The 14,258-nt window shown below is 45.8% G+C and overlaps 1 protein-coding gene across 3 annotated transcripts in view; it reads left to right on the top strand.

Annotated features, from left to right (window-relative positions):
- Positions 1-14,258, top strand: part of ALPI (alkaline phosphatase, intestinal) — an 84,007-nt gene that overhangs the window by 12,034 nt on the left and 57,715 nt on the right. For all 3 annotated transcript variants that reach the window (XM_073675254.1, XM_073675253.1, XM_073675252.1), the window contains exons 4-5: positions 6,940-7,114; positions 8,686-8,858. In XM_073675254.1, the coding sequence (XP_073531355.1) occupies positions 6,940-7,114; positions 8,686-8,858 (348 nt within the window). The remainder of the gene's footprint in view (positions 1-6,939; positions 7,115-8,685; positions 8,859-14,258) is intronic.

Below are 14,258 nucleotides of genomic sequence, written 5' to 3'. Positions count from 1 at the left end.
GCGGGAAAACGGCTGAAGATGGCGGGAAACGACTGAAGATGGCGGGAGATGACTGAAGATGGCGGGAAACGGCTCCGAATGGCGGGAAACTTCCTTTTGAGGTATGTGTACAGTCTTTTTCAGGCGCGCAATACCCGTTTGTGGCGGGTTGGTCACAATCCTGCCGGCTACGGCAAAGCTGACTCGCTCCCTGGGCCGTGGGGCACCCGGAACCGGGCTTCAGTGCAATGATGGGGGTAGTAGTGGGAACCCGATCCCGTGACTCAGGGTGGTCAGACCAAATGTTGTGGCAGTCTATTTGTAGGGTTATGAATGTCCGACTACGCCACCCGTGGATTGCGGTCAGGGATGACCGCCGCTGCAAGGCAGACCGCTGAGGCTGATGTTGGTATGCAGCACAGGGATAGGATAACTCCCCACGGGAAGAGTGTAGCCTCAGGGCAGTGTAATAAGATGCTGGGGGTGATGGTGCAGGCCGCAATAATAAGGGTTCAGAGTCTGCTTCAAACCGTCCAGGGTCTTTATTGTAGTTAGTACTAATGACCCAACGGGAGTACAGGGTAGGAATGGGCCTGGGTGTCTGAGAGCATTCGGGTGAGCCCCACTGGTCAGGGTGAGTGGGTAGGCCTACCGTTCTCTCTCTGCCCTTGCTGACTATCCCCCTTTTCGTGGTATGATAGCCCACGTCCCTGAGCTGGCCGTGTACTTCGCCTGTATGGCTTGCGACTCGGGCCTTAGGTACTTGTTACTTCTCCGTGCTGTACTGGTCCCTCTGTGTGGCAGAGCCTTCAGGCTTCTTAGGCCTGAAATCCCTTGCGGGTTGGTTATCTGCTGCCGGGCTTGCAACCCTGACAGCCTCGGACCCCAGGGTTTGTTATACCCTTTCAATCCTTTACATTTTGCAGGGAGTAATATCTCCATTGTGTTTTTCAGGAAAATGTCTGGAGGCTACGGAACATTTGAATAACATTTAGTTGGAAGCGTCTGATAGGTGTTGTCAGATGCGGTGTGATGCAACCCACACATTGCATATTACAGGCAGTGCACGTAATTAAATATGCCACCAATATATTATTACAATTATTAAAATTAATAATATTATAATTAATAAAATTAATTCTGTTATAATTCTGTGCTGTGACACAAGAAGAAAAAGTACAGCCACTGGCTGTATGTCTGCAACATGTGCATATCGTGTGCCTGCATTTAAAGGATCGCTGTGTGTGTAACCAGGTTTTCTTTTGACTCGTTTGTGGGTTAAGAAACAATTGCCTCTCTAAAGTTGGAGCTTTTTTGGCAACAAATCTGACAGGTTGGGAGAGTATTCGTTTTAATTTTTTGTCTTGAAAAAGTATAGTTAAGTGTTGTCTAATAATGTTACTTATAATATTGAACTGGGGACTGTAGTTGGAAATGAATGAAGTATCATAAATATTTTTATTGAATGTTCTATTTTTTTGTTTGAAAATGCTTTGTCTGTCTATATTATTCACAATATTATGGGCTCTCTTATGCATCTAATTAGGATATTTTCTATGTTGAAGTCTATGATATAGCTGTGTGAGCTCCGGTTGCAATCTCACCTCTGAGGTGGTATTTCTTTTGATCTTGATAAATTCTCCAATGGGGATATTTTTTATAATGTGTTTGAAAGGACAGGATTTGACCACGAGAGTAGAGTTTGTGGCTGTTTTGTATTCTATAGGAGAGAGATGGTAATATCCATGGAAGAATCATGGGTCAAAGTTATGTCCAAAAAGTTGATTTGTGTATTATGGATATTGGAAGTAAAATTAAGGTTCATATCTTAATGACTGATAATTGAAAATAATTCTTCAGCCAATGTCACAGGGCTAGCCCATATCAGGAGCAGGTTGTCAATGTAAGAACCATACCACTTGATATGGGAGGTTAAAGGATTTGATTCTGAGAAAATGTATGTTTCTTCACATTTGGACTAAATATTCGCAATGGTAGGGGAGAATCCCGCTCCCATGGATGCACCTCACTTTTGAAGGAAAAACTGGCGACTAAATGAAAAATAATTCTGGATTAATAAAAAATCAACTGCTATGTAAATGAAATCCTATACCTGAAGAGAATATGAACTATATTGATGTAAATGATAAGAAAGTGCCCATAGTGCCAAATTATGGGAAATAGATGGGTATACAGCTACAACATCACGGGATAACCAGATACATGATTCAGTATCTTCTTTAGTAGAATCTAAAGAAGAAATAACATGTTTTGTATCTATCTCTGTTATAGCCTTGAAGGTTGGTTACCAAAAGGTTGGAGGTGAAGATCAACTTAGGAGCTGAGTTTTTACCCCAAACTGCTAATTTCAGCCACAATAGGTCTAAAGGGAGGAAGAAAAGAATTTTTATGAATTTTAGGAAGCGAATAGTAAATGGGCAGCCTGGTTCTTTCAGTTATAGGGGTGGCACCCTCACGACTTCAGTCACCATTCAGTGCATAGAGAGCAGCAGCTGCAACCATACCCAGACATTGACTAACCTCAACATTAAGGCTGGCTGGCAGTCAGTGCTGGGGGCACGGTTACAGCCACCAATATGTGTGCATTAAGCGGTGACTGAAACCATGCCAGTCACACCCCTATGACTGAAAGAGTGAGCCTGCCGGGGGGGGAATAAAGTTCATTTCCTCCCGGCAGCGGGTCCCTCAGTGTGGTGGCTGCATAGTGTCAGGACGTAATAACCTGCAGAATAACCCCATATCTGCAGGTTAATAGCATTATTTTACATGACAGGTTCCCTTTAAATAAATTTAATTGAAAAGGTGCTTCATTTTGGAATTTACAAGCAAATGAACAATACAAAAATCTGTCCAAAGGTGTACATTGCCTTTAAATAAATTACTCACTAAATTAGGACTTTGTGTTATAGGTCCTCACGGTCCAAACTGTGATGAAACATGGGCATCAGCAGCAGTTCACATGTATGCCATATATACTACAGTTCCCCTATAACCTTACTTTCCTCAGTGCGAGCCACAGTAGAAGTGTCTATGTAGAGAACTACTGAACATCTTTATTCAAGTTAGTGCAGCTATGTTGCAGTTCCCTGTGCAGTTGGTTGTCGGAAGTACCTCTGTGCAAGGAAGTGATTGATGGGGACACAGCTACAGCAGAATTGTAACCCCTTCATTCAATAATAATTTTTAAGAATAATAATTTTTATTTCTATAGCGTCAAAGTATTCTACAGCATTTTACATTTCAGAGGGGACTTGTAAGGACAATAAAGACATTACTGAGTAACACATAATTATACAGATACCAAGAGGAGTGAAGGCCCTGCTCGCAAGCTTAAAATCTATGAGGAAATAGGGGAGACACAGTAGGTATAAGGTAAAAAGTGATTTATTGTACGGTCCAGCCATCAATATGATAAGTAGCGTGTTCACATAATGCTGCATGAAATGGTCACCAGACGGTTTTTATACAACTACAAATACAAAGTGCTATTAAGTGCGTGAAGGGTGTGTAAACAGATGCTATGAAAGTCCTGATTTGGAAGAAAATGTTGTAAGGGCAAAACAGGAAAGTTATATAAGTGAGGTGAGGCGATAGACCAGTCTAAAGAAATGTGTTTTTAGGCCACACTTAAAACTGTTAGTATTGGGAATTAATCGAATTGTCCTGGGTAGTGCATTCTAGAGAATTGGTGAAGCACGCAAGACATCTTGGAGATGGGAGTAGTAGGTTTGGATTATGGAGGAGGATAGCCACAGGTAATTAGCAGAACTGAGGGCACAGGTAGGGTGATAGAGAGAGATGAGGGAGGAGATGTAGGGTGGTGCAGAACTGTGGATCACTTTGTGGGTGAGATTGATAAGTTTATATTGGACCCTGTAGAAGATAGGCAACCAGTGGAAGTTTATATTGGACCCTGTAGAAGATAGGCAACCAGTGCAATAATTGGCACAGGTTAGAGGCATTAGTGTAGCAGTTAGAAAGGAATATGATCCTGGCTGCTGCATTAAGGATAGATTGGAGAGGGGAGAGTTTAGTAAGAGGAAGAGAGATTAGTAGAGAGTTGCTATAGTCTAGACGAGAATGAATAAGAGCAACAGTAAGAGTTTTTCAGAGTTAAAGATAAGAAAAATTTTAATTCTAGAGATGTTTTTGAGGTGTAGGTGACATGAGCAGGCGAGTGATCGGACGTAGGGGGTGAATGAAAGATAAGAATCAAATATGACCCCAAGACAGCTAGCATGTTGCTGGAGAGTAGAGGTAGAACCACACATCAAAATGGTAATATTGGGTATAGGTAGGTTAGCAGAGGGAGGAAATACAAGGAGTTCAGTTTTTGTCAGATTCCGTTTTAGATAGAGGGAGGACATAATGTTAGAGACAGTGGAAAGACAATCACTGGTATTTTACAGTAATGCAGGGGTGATGTCAGGAGACGATGTGTATAATTGGTTTGTCCAATAGGGGCAGTAAATAAGGAGAAGAGGAGGGGACCTAGAACTGAGCTTTGAGAAATCCTGATAGTAAGGGGAAGAGAGGAGGAAGAGGAGCCAGTAAAAGATACAGTGATGGAGCGGTCAGAGAAGTAGGAGGAGAACCAAGAGAGAGCAGTATCCTTGAGGCCAATAGAGCAGGGCATACTAAGAAGGAGTTGCTGATCCACAGTGTCAAATGCTGCAAAGAGATCCAGGAGAACCAGCATGGAGTAGCGACCATTAGATTAGCTGTTAATAGATGGTTAGGGACTTTAGTGAGGGCAGTTTCAGTAAAATGTAAGGAGCAGAAACCAGATTGAAAGGGTCAAGATGAGAGATAGCAGATTAAATGGGAGCTGACAAATGTTTCTGGAGTTTAGAGATGAAGGGAAGATTGGAGACAGGTCTGTAATTAGCAGCGCAGTTCTGGTTAAGGGATGGTTTTTACGTAATGGGTGTATGCTGGTGAGTTTAAAGGAGGAAGGAAAAATGCCAGATGAGAGAGAGAAATTAAATATTTTAGTTAGGTGAGTGGTGACAGCCGGGGAAAGGCACAGAAGGAGATGTGAGGGAATAGGGTGCATGTAGTAGGGAGAGAAGATGTGAAAAGCCTGGTAACTTCTTCTTCCTTGATCGGTTCAAAGACAGAAAGTGAGCTAGATGAAGTGCAGGAGGGAAGAGAATGCATGATATTAGGTGATTGGGGGAAAATTTCCTGTCGGATATGATCAATTTGTTTCTTTGAAATAATTGGCCAGATCGTCAGTGCTGAGGTTGGTGGTGGGGGCCTGCACTCTTTGACTGAGGAGGGAATGAAAAGTGTCACAGAGTCATTGAGGATTGTTGGATAGTGAGGTGAGGAGTATGGTGAAGGAAATTTGTTTGCAGATGTGAAGGGCAGTGTTGTATGTTTTAAGCATAAACTTATAATGGATGAAATCTTGGGCCAGATTGGATTTTCCCCACAGACATTCAGTGCACCCAGAACAACTCTGTAGAAGACGTGCTTGCAGTGTGTGCCAGGGTTGCCGCTGTCTGTACCGAGTTGTTCTAAGTGAAGGAGGTGCAGCTTCATCCAGGGCACTATGCAGTGTTTCATAATAATGTTTCAAAGCAAAGTCGGAACATGAGAGAGAGGAAATTGGGACCAATTATGACTGCAAATTCTTCTTCAGTTTCTGGGTATTAATGGCATGTACAGTATATTCCACTATGTGTGGTAAGTGAGGGTGTCCTGAGTGGCATGACAGTTATTGATAGAGAATGAAAAAAGGTTGTGGTCAGAAAATGGAAGAGGGGAGTTAGTAAAACCATGCATTGAGCAGAGCCAGAAGAAGATTAGGTCCAGCGTATTCCCGTCTTCGTGTGTAGGAGAGTTAGTAAGTTGTGAAAGGCTGAGAGAGGAAGTTAGAGATAAAAGGTGAGCAGCAGATGGGGAGAGAGGATCACTAATAAAGTCCTCCATGATGAGAGTGGGGATGTCACAGTAAAGAAAGTGTGTGAAGCCAGGTGGCAAAGTGAACCAGGAACTGGCGGGAGGTGCCCAGGGGGCTAAACACAACTGCCACTCGCCGGGAGAATGGCTGGAAAAGTCTGACAGTGTGGACCTCAAAAGAAGGGAAGATAAGTTTGGGTACTGGGGGGATAACCAGAAAGGAACATTTTATTTAAAGGAGCAGACCAACACCTCCACCTAGTCTGTTCTCAGGTCTGGATGTATGTGAAAAATGTAGGCCACCATACAAGAGATCAGCAGCGGCGATGGTGTTCAACTGCTGGATTCAGGTTTCAGTGAGAGCCAGAAAGTTAAGGAAATTTGAAAGGAAAAAGTCATGGATGTAGGAGAGTTTGTTACAGGCTGACCATGAGGTCCAGAGGGCACAGTTAAAAGAGACAGAAGGAATGTAAAGAATATTAATGAGATTTGCAGGTTTTCTGAGTGTAACAGAGAAGAAGTTAAACTTACTAATATAAGAAGGGCCAGGGTTAGGAGAGATGTCTCCTGTGACTAGGACAAGGAGAAAAGAGAGTGAGCAGATCTTTAAGAGATTTGTGGGAGGGTCTCTTGTTGTATGGTGGGAGTAAATGTATCTGTACGGTTTAAGAATGTGGAAAGAGCGTGAGAGCTGTACATAGGAGAGGAGAGGACAGAGAGGCTGATATGGATGTTGTACACAGAGAATGTGAAAGGGTGGTAGATATGAGTAACTGCAGCAGCTAGAACATGAATAAGACAAACACATAGGGCGAATACATTTTGCAGTACAAAAGAACTCGGCACAAGTTTATTTAAATGACTTTCATAGATTTCTGATGGGTCTGGCCGATATTGAAGAATCAACTCCCACAGCCACAGATCAGAAAGTGATGACACATCCTACTGATATACATGTACTGCACCACAACTTTGGGTGATGGAAATAATACTTTTTTTGTAAAATACATTTTCTGTAATTTATTTCCACAGACATATAACATAGATCGCCAAGTTCCTGACAGTGCAGGTACAGCAACAGCTTATCTATGTGGAGTGAAAGGAAACTATGGAACCGTGGGATTAACAGCTGTTGCTAAACGATCTAACTGTAGCACTCAAGCTGGAAATGAGGTTGAGTCAGTACTAAAGAGAGCAAAGGCAGCAGGTACATAAAGTGTGACAAACGTTAACATTATATGGATACTATATAATGGATTTTATACAGTAATTCTATTCGTGCTGCTGAAGCCACATAAAAAAGCTGCAGACACTTGGGTGAGTATATGGATTTTTTTTATTTTATTCTTATTTTTACAGTGGAGACACCGGGAGCAGACACTACTACTGTCATCATTGTCCCTGCTGGTGCTGATCGAAGCACCAGCAGGGAACAATGATGAGGGCTGCGTTCAGCACCCAGCGCTTGGGAACAGCGCTAACTGTACACTGATTCCCAAGCGCCGATCCGTGTGCTCCTGATGCGGCACACGGGCGGCACACGGTTGACACACAGAGACACACGGACATGGATATCTCCAATACTGTTTTTTCCTGTACTGTACAAGCAAAGTGGGTGTGATTTCATGAGAATTGCGCCTCTCTGTGATAAATAAGGGGGAAAAGGCCTGAAAAAATGATTAATAATCAATAATTAGAGAAGATTGTTATTGTGTAGTTTGGTGTGGATCCTTCAGAAAACAAAAAACGAAGTATTTCTGCACTGTGTGAACACGGCTTTACAGACACAAAAAAGCCGGATGTCGTATAGTGAAGCTACAAAAAGATGAGAAAGTTCTAGCAGCTCCGACTGTGAATGAAGGAACAAAAAATAATCCAGAGGTCCCAACTAGGGATGAGCAGGATGCACAGATGACATCGCGCTGCCCTGGATGATCAAAAGCCACCAGGGACGCCGGAAGGTTAGAGACTCGCGGTCTCTCATCCAGCCGACCAGTAGCACTGACCTGGATGCTGGACCAGAGACCCGTGAATCTATCCGCTCATCTCTAGTCCCAACTGTCCCGGATACAGCCGCCTTCCTGGATTTGAGTTTATGCCTTGCAGCCTCGGACGTCTGCTGAATATCCCTTACGACCAGTGCCACTATGACAACTCCTCCTGCCAGGGGAGAAAGAAATGGTAAATGGGCGTGGATTGGGGTGTGGCCAGGGGCGTAACCAAAATTTGCCGAGGCGCGCACAGTGCACCGCAACATCTGTCCCTCTTTCTATTCTTCAAAAGTTGGGAGGTATGGATAGAGACCTGTCAATCACCTGGAGCAAAGTGGAGAAAAGCTGGCCGGGGGTGTTGCCAGACTAATCTAATTTCTCACTGTGGCTCTTAAAAACGCTGACGTTTCAGAGAAAAACATAACTGGTTGCAATCAAGCATGGTTTGGGCAGCATGGGTTGAGTGCACAGATTTACTTTAAGGTCCTTCATGATTTACACAAAAAATACCTACATTGAGACACATTTGCATAATCTGTGCCCCTTGTCTAGTGTTTTGCTTGTTGACCCCATGAAAGATGGGATGGTTGGGAGACATGGTTTGAAGAAGATGGACATAAGTTCCTCTGATAATGGGTATGCTTGTCATCAAATATGAGTTCTTTTTTTATTTCTTTTAGGGTACGTGCCAGTGCCATTGTGAGCTTGATCCATAACATCCCCATACCAATTATGTTAGCAAAAAAATTAAGCTCTAAGTTAAAACATGTTTTTCTGCCTTTACCAGGAAAATCTGTGGGAATCGTGACTACAACACGTGTCCAACATGCCTCTCCATCTGGAAGTTATGCCCACATTGCTGATCGAGACTGGTATTCTGATGCCAACATGCCCAAGGAAGCTTTGGATTTGGGGTGCCGTGATATTGCTCATCAGTTAGTTTATAACACTGATATAGATGTAAGTATAAGGAGACACATGTAAAATTGTGTTGGTCAGTTGAAAAAATATTAATATTTTCAATTAGCACTAATAGCAGTAATTGAATAAAGTGTCCCATTGTGCTCTATTAATGGCATGTGAAGGTCTGTTAATTATTGCCATGACTCATGAATACTTGCGCACCATTGATGTCCTCATTAGAAAGAAGTTTAATGTTGAGTTATCCTCTGTAACAAACTAGAGACCATCAACCTTTCGTTCAGAAACCTGGGTTTTTGCTGCCTACTATCTGAAATAGCATGAGAAACATTCTGAATTGGGATTGCGGTATAGCTGATAAATGTCCACGAAGGTGCATGGGAGTTACTCAACGCGTTTCTGGCGTTACCGCCCTTAGTCATTGAGTATATAAAAAATCATGGGATGTGTGATTTAAAACATCAAACAAACAATCATAGAAGTGCACATAAACCACGTGAACATAGACAATTAAGCACCATAAATAATTAATGTTGTAGAACCTAATTCACGTATAGCACTATAAGGAAGGAATGGTGTTCTTGGTGGGATTTGAACCCAGGATCCCAGCACTGCAAGGTGGGCCAGTGCTATAGTGGCGCCCCTACCGGTTCAGTCGCCACAGAGGTACTGCATCTCACCCAGAGGTGTGGTGCCCCACTCTCAGGTAAGGAGGGAGTACTGCCCGGGACCCACCCACCTGCATCCAACACTACACCATTCCAGACCAGCAGGCGGGGCAAAATGCACTGGCTTATGCTGAGCCCTGTCCCTGGTTGGAAGTGGGGGGAACCGAGAGAGAGGGAACCAAGTAGTGGGTGTGGGTGGAGGAAGTAGCACAGGGGAGCACTTAGAGAAGGAGTATAAAAAGGGGGGGCCATCTTGGGAGAGGGAGTCCAGTCAGAGAGAGCAGTCTGAGGAGAAGGAGTGGGAGCAGGAGCTCTGTAGGAGCTCTGCTCAGATGAGAGAGGAGAGGGCCTAGATTGAGAGGCCCAGGAGGACAGGCTGAAAGAGGACGGGAGCAGAGGGAAGGCTCCAGAAGTGAAGGGATCCCAGGGGCACGGCGAGTGTGGAAGCCACCCGTGCGCCCGAATCTACCAGAACGTGGAGGGATCAGGCCGCAAAGGAGACTGGCCCCTAACTAGTGGAGAACTACAAGGCTCAGCTAGAAACCAGAGGCTACTGTACTTTCAGGGTGCAGCTGCTCACAACCGCAACTAATCGCTAAAAAGGAAGCCGCATAGGATTCAGGGGACTGCATGTTGCCCGCCAAAATCCGAGGCTATCGACTTGGGACACTGGTTGCGAGGCACATGGCAGGAGGGTGAGAGCCAGCGCAGGAAGACGACCGAGAAAGGCACACAGAATGGGGTCCCGTTATGTACTCCTGAAACACCTGGGAGTTTGCTGAACCCCTGCCTTGGTGAACACAGGACGGCGTGGGAGGTTACCCTGGTACTGGGAACCTGGAGTCTGACAACTGTGAATAGATCTGAAGACTGCACCCCACTGTGTCCTAGAATTATTATCTGCGCCATCACCTGCACCACACCGCACAGCAATATCTACCTCATTAAAGCATCCCTGCACCGCCCTGGAGCTTAGCTCTGCCTGTGGAAAGCTGAATCAACTCTGCTGCGTCACCATCAGCTCTAGAGGATCTGCACCGCAGCGGCGGCTCCATATAGCTGCATACCACAGGTGACGTCACGAACATTATATATAAAAACTATATCCCCCTTTTCACTTTTCCCCTTTTATTGACCGCCCTGGGTCATGGACCGGGTCACTGCCACTGTGACATCCCCAGCACCGAGTACCCCACGGCCCAGGGGGTGCGTCACTATTATATAGCGCTGTGTACTTACAATTTCTCATTTTGCCCTTCTACCCAGCTAATTCTTCTCTTTTCCATTAGGTCTATGACATCATGGGATTAAAAACTGACTAGCTGAAACCTTCTAGGCTCTATGTAGAAACAGGAAGTCAATTTCCCTGTATGACTCGTGATTCACTGCAAAAGTCCCTGGTAGAGGAGAGGAGGTCACAATTGGTTCAGGAGTTGAAGAGGGGAATGATAAACGCAGAGACAGGAGACTTCCTGTTTCTACATAGATCACAAAAAAGTGAAGAATTAGCTGGGTAGAAAGGCAAAATGAGCAATTGTAAGTACACAGTGCTACAGAATATGATGACTGCAATATATTAAGAGGATAAAGGCTGACGCGCCCCCTTGGACGTGGGGTACTCGGTAGCCGAGCCTATGGATGCCGGTATGGGGCATATCACGGTGGCTGGCCCGGTCCGTGACCCAGGGCGGTCAGTAAAAAGGGAAAGTTATAGGGGATTTGGAAAGTTCATGACGCCACCTGTGGAATGCGGCTAAGGGGTGCCGCCGCTGCGGAGCAGTCCTCTGAAGCTGGTGTTACGGCAGCAGGGATGGTGTGGCTCTCCACAGGTAGAGCTAGCTCCAGGGCAGTGTGGGGTGTAATGGATGTTGATGCAGGGGAGAAACGGCAGAACGGTCCCGGAGGAAAGACGGACACTCACACGGGGTAAGCTTCAGTACCTTTACTGGTGATGTTGCAGGCACGGTCCAGGGTACTCCGGGCGAAGGGCGCACTTTTGGACTCCAGGGGTTCCGGTGGTTCCTACTGGGTGTAAAGGGTCCCTGTAGGCGCGGACCCGGTGTCTGGTATATATATTGGGGTGAGCCTGGTATGCTCCTCTTCCCCCTTGCTACTTCTTCCTTCTCCTCTCACCTTCGGCCCACACTCAGGGCCCTCACTAAGCCTTCACACGTGCTGTAGGCCTTGGCTCGCCTAAGCACAGCAGCCAGCTTGCTGCCTCTTCGCTGCACTCTGAGCATCAGCACGCTCTCTGCTCAACTCTGAGCTGTGTTTCTCTCTGTGTTTCTCTCTGTCTCTGAACACTAACTAAACTAACTGAGCTGCCTGGCTCCACCCTCCCTATATATGTCCCTAACGGGCTCCCTCTGGTGGTCTGAGGTGGTAGGATGGAGGTGTGTGAATGTGTGAGGGCCTCTTGTGGAGAAATCCATCCATGCACCCTTCTGGGTTCTGTGGCACCAATGCACAGCAGGGCGCCACATTCCCCCCTAGTAAAACTCAGTACTCCTGGACTGAAGCATTTTTTTCAAAACAGGTTAACAATAATATTTCTTCCCTTTATGGGAGGCACTTTTCTTGAACGTTACAGGTAACATTATAATACAATAATAACATTAATACATTTTCTTATATAAAAACACTCTTCTTAAAGTCTCAGTGAGATCCATTAACTGGTGTCCATCTCACTGGTGAAGATGAGCAGCATAAGGGACCCGTCCGAAAACCCTCAACGTAGGCCCTGGGCGTGGCTGCAGGGCATAGGTGATCCAGGTGCTGGACTACGTCTTCGGCTACGCCAAACGGGTTTTTGTTCAGTGGTCACTTAAGGGGCACTCCTGGGAGTGCAACTATGTACATGAACAGTTTTTGGGCTGCTCACAGTCCTCAGCCACCGAGTCCTTTATATATACCCTTGCGGGTAACTAAATAAACATAGCTATTTCAGTTTATACAATAAACATTATGCAATACCCTACTGGGTAACTATTTATACTACAGGTATTTTTAACTTACTCCTTATACCTGACAGGGGTCAGGCATTTTGTGCTACGCGATGACCTACGCAGTACTGGAATGCCTGTAGTGTGGATGCTTGCGCTATTTTCCGCTCTATCAGTTCTATGTGTTGGTGGACTGCAAGACTGCCTTAACCTCTCTACGGGACTGGCAAGTACACTAAGTACTAGGCCTACTGGCTCTGCTTCTACCGGTGATCCTTCTTCTGGGGATTCTTCCTGAGCAGGCTCTTCTGGGGCACTTACAGGTCTTACTTGCAGTGGAGAGTCTTCTGGCTGTTGGTAGAAGTGTATGACGGGTATTATTACCGCTCCATCCAGTTGAGGCCAATCTGCCGGGAAATCTCCTAAGTCAGTATGGAGTACTTCTTCTTTAGGCTCCTCCAGTACGGTGAGAGGCACTTCCTCCTGGGGCTTCAGCGGACTTGGGCACAACTTCAGATGGTCTCTTGATATTGTTGCAGTTGTTCTTCCTCCGTCTTTGCTAATTAGACAGGTTTTCCTATTGTCGAATCTGGAATTCAACACAGTGTAAGGTTCCCTTTCCCACTGGTCGTCAAGCTTGTGGCTTCTTCTCTTTCGTTTCAGCACAACTTCTCCAGGTGTCAAGGGATCAGCTGGTGCACTCTTGTTGTACTGTGCTTCCTGCTTATCTCTCACCCTACTTAGACTGTCTTCGACACAGGCCTGTACTCTCCTGTACTGCTCCTGTCGAGTCGTATCCCAGTATTCAGTGGACATATCTGCTTCTGGCTCTACCACTCCAAGCTCCAGGTCCATGGGCAACTTTCCGGGTCTTGCTCTCATGAGGTACGCTGGAGTACAATTGGTGGAACTCACAGGTATGTGATTGTACAGATCTACCAGGTCAGGTAGTTTGTCCGGCCACTGTTTTATTTCTTCTAGAGGTAAGGTCTTCAACAGGTCGATGACTATGTTATTTATCTTTTCACATAACCCATTGGTTTGGGGGTGGTACGGTGTAGTCCGGATCTTCTTACACCTGTACAGATGGCAAAACTCTTTGAACAGCTCGGCTTCAAAGGCAGGGCCTTGATACGTCAGCACCTTATCCGGGTATCCATGGGGCCTGCAGAAGTATGCTTGAAACGTCCTTGCTGCAGTTTCTGCCGTTAGATCCTTGACGGGGGCTACCACCAGGAACTGGGAGTAGTGATCCACCATGGTCAGGGCATACGAGTAGCCTGACCTGCTGGGCGACAGCTTGATGTGGTCCAGAGCGACGATCTCCAGGGGCTGGAATGTCTTGATGGACTGCAGGGGTGCCTTCTGGCTGCTGTAGTCTTTTCTTCTGAGGCTACAGGGTCCACAATCCTGGCACCACCTCTCTATGGAGCTCTGCATTCCAACCCAATAAAACCGATTCTTCAGGAGGGTTTCCAGCTTCTTCCAGCCAAAGTGCCCTGCTTGATCGTGGTAGGCCTCCAATAACATCTGGATGTCTGTCCTGGGCACTACGATCTGCCATACCATCTCATGGGTCCTTGGGTTGACATACTTTCGGCACAGCTTCTCTCTATAGATGAACAGCCGGCTTCTCTCATTCCACAGTTGCTTGGCTTGGGGAGGAGCGTCCTTCTCCAGAGAGGAACCTTCCTGGGTTATCAGTTCTTTGATACGGCTGACAACCGGGTCGCTGTCCTGGGTCTCCTTCCAACTGTGATGAGGTAACTGGTTTAGTGTCTTACCACGATACCTCCTGGAGGTGCGCTGCTCGTGGACCATCCCATTTC

Source organism: Phyllobates terribilis, unplaced genomic scaffold, assembly GCF_046119375.1.
Source record: "Phyllobates terribilis strain yellow unplaced genomic scaffold, ASM4611937v1 Scaffold_3__8_contigs__length_932513732, whole genome shotgun sequence".
Classification (NCBI taxonomy): Eukaryota; Metazoa; Chordata; class Amphibia; order Anura; family Dendrobatidae; genus Phyllobates; species Phyllobates terribilis.
Note: the sequence above shows the minus strand (reverse complement) of the source record. Positions and strands in the feature narration are given on the sequence as shown.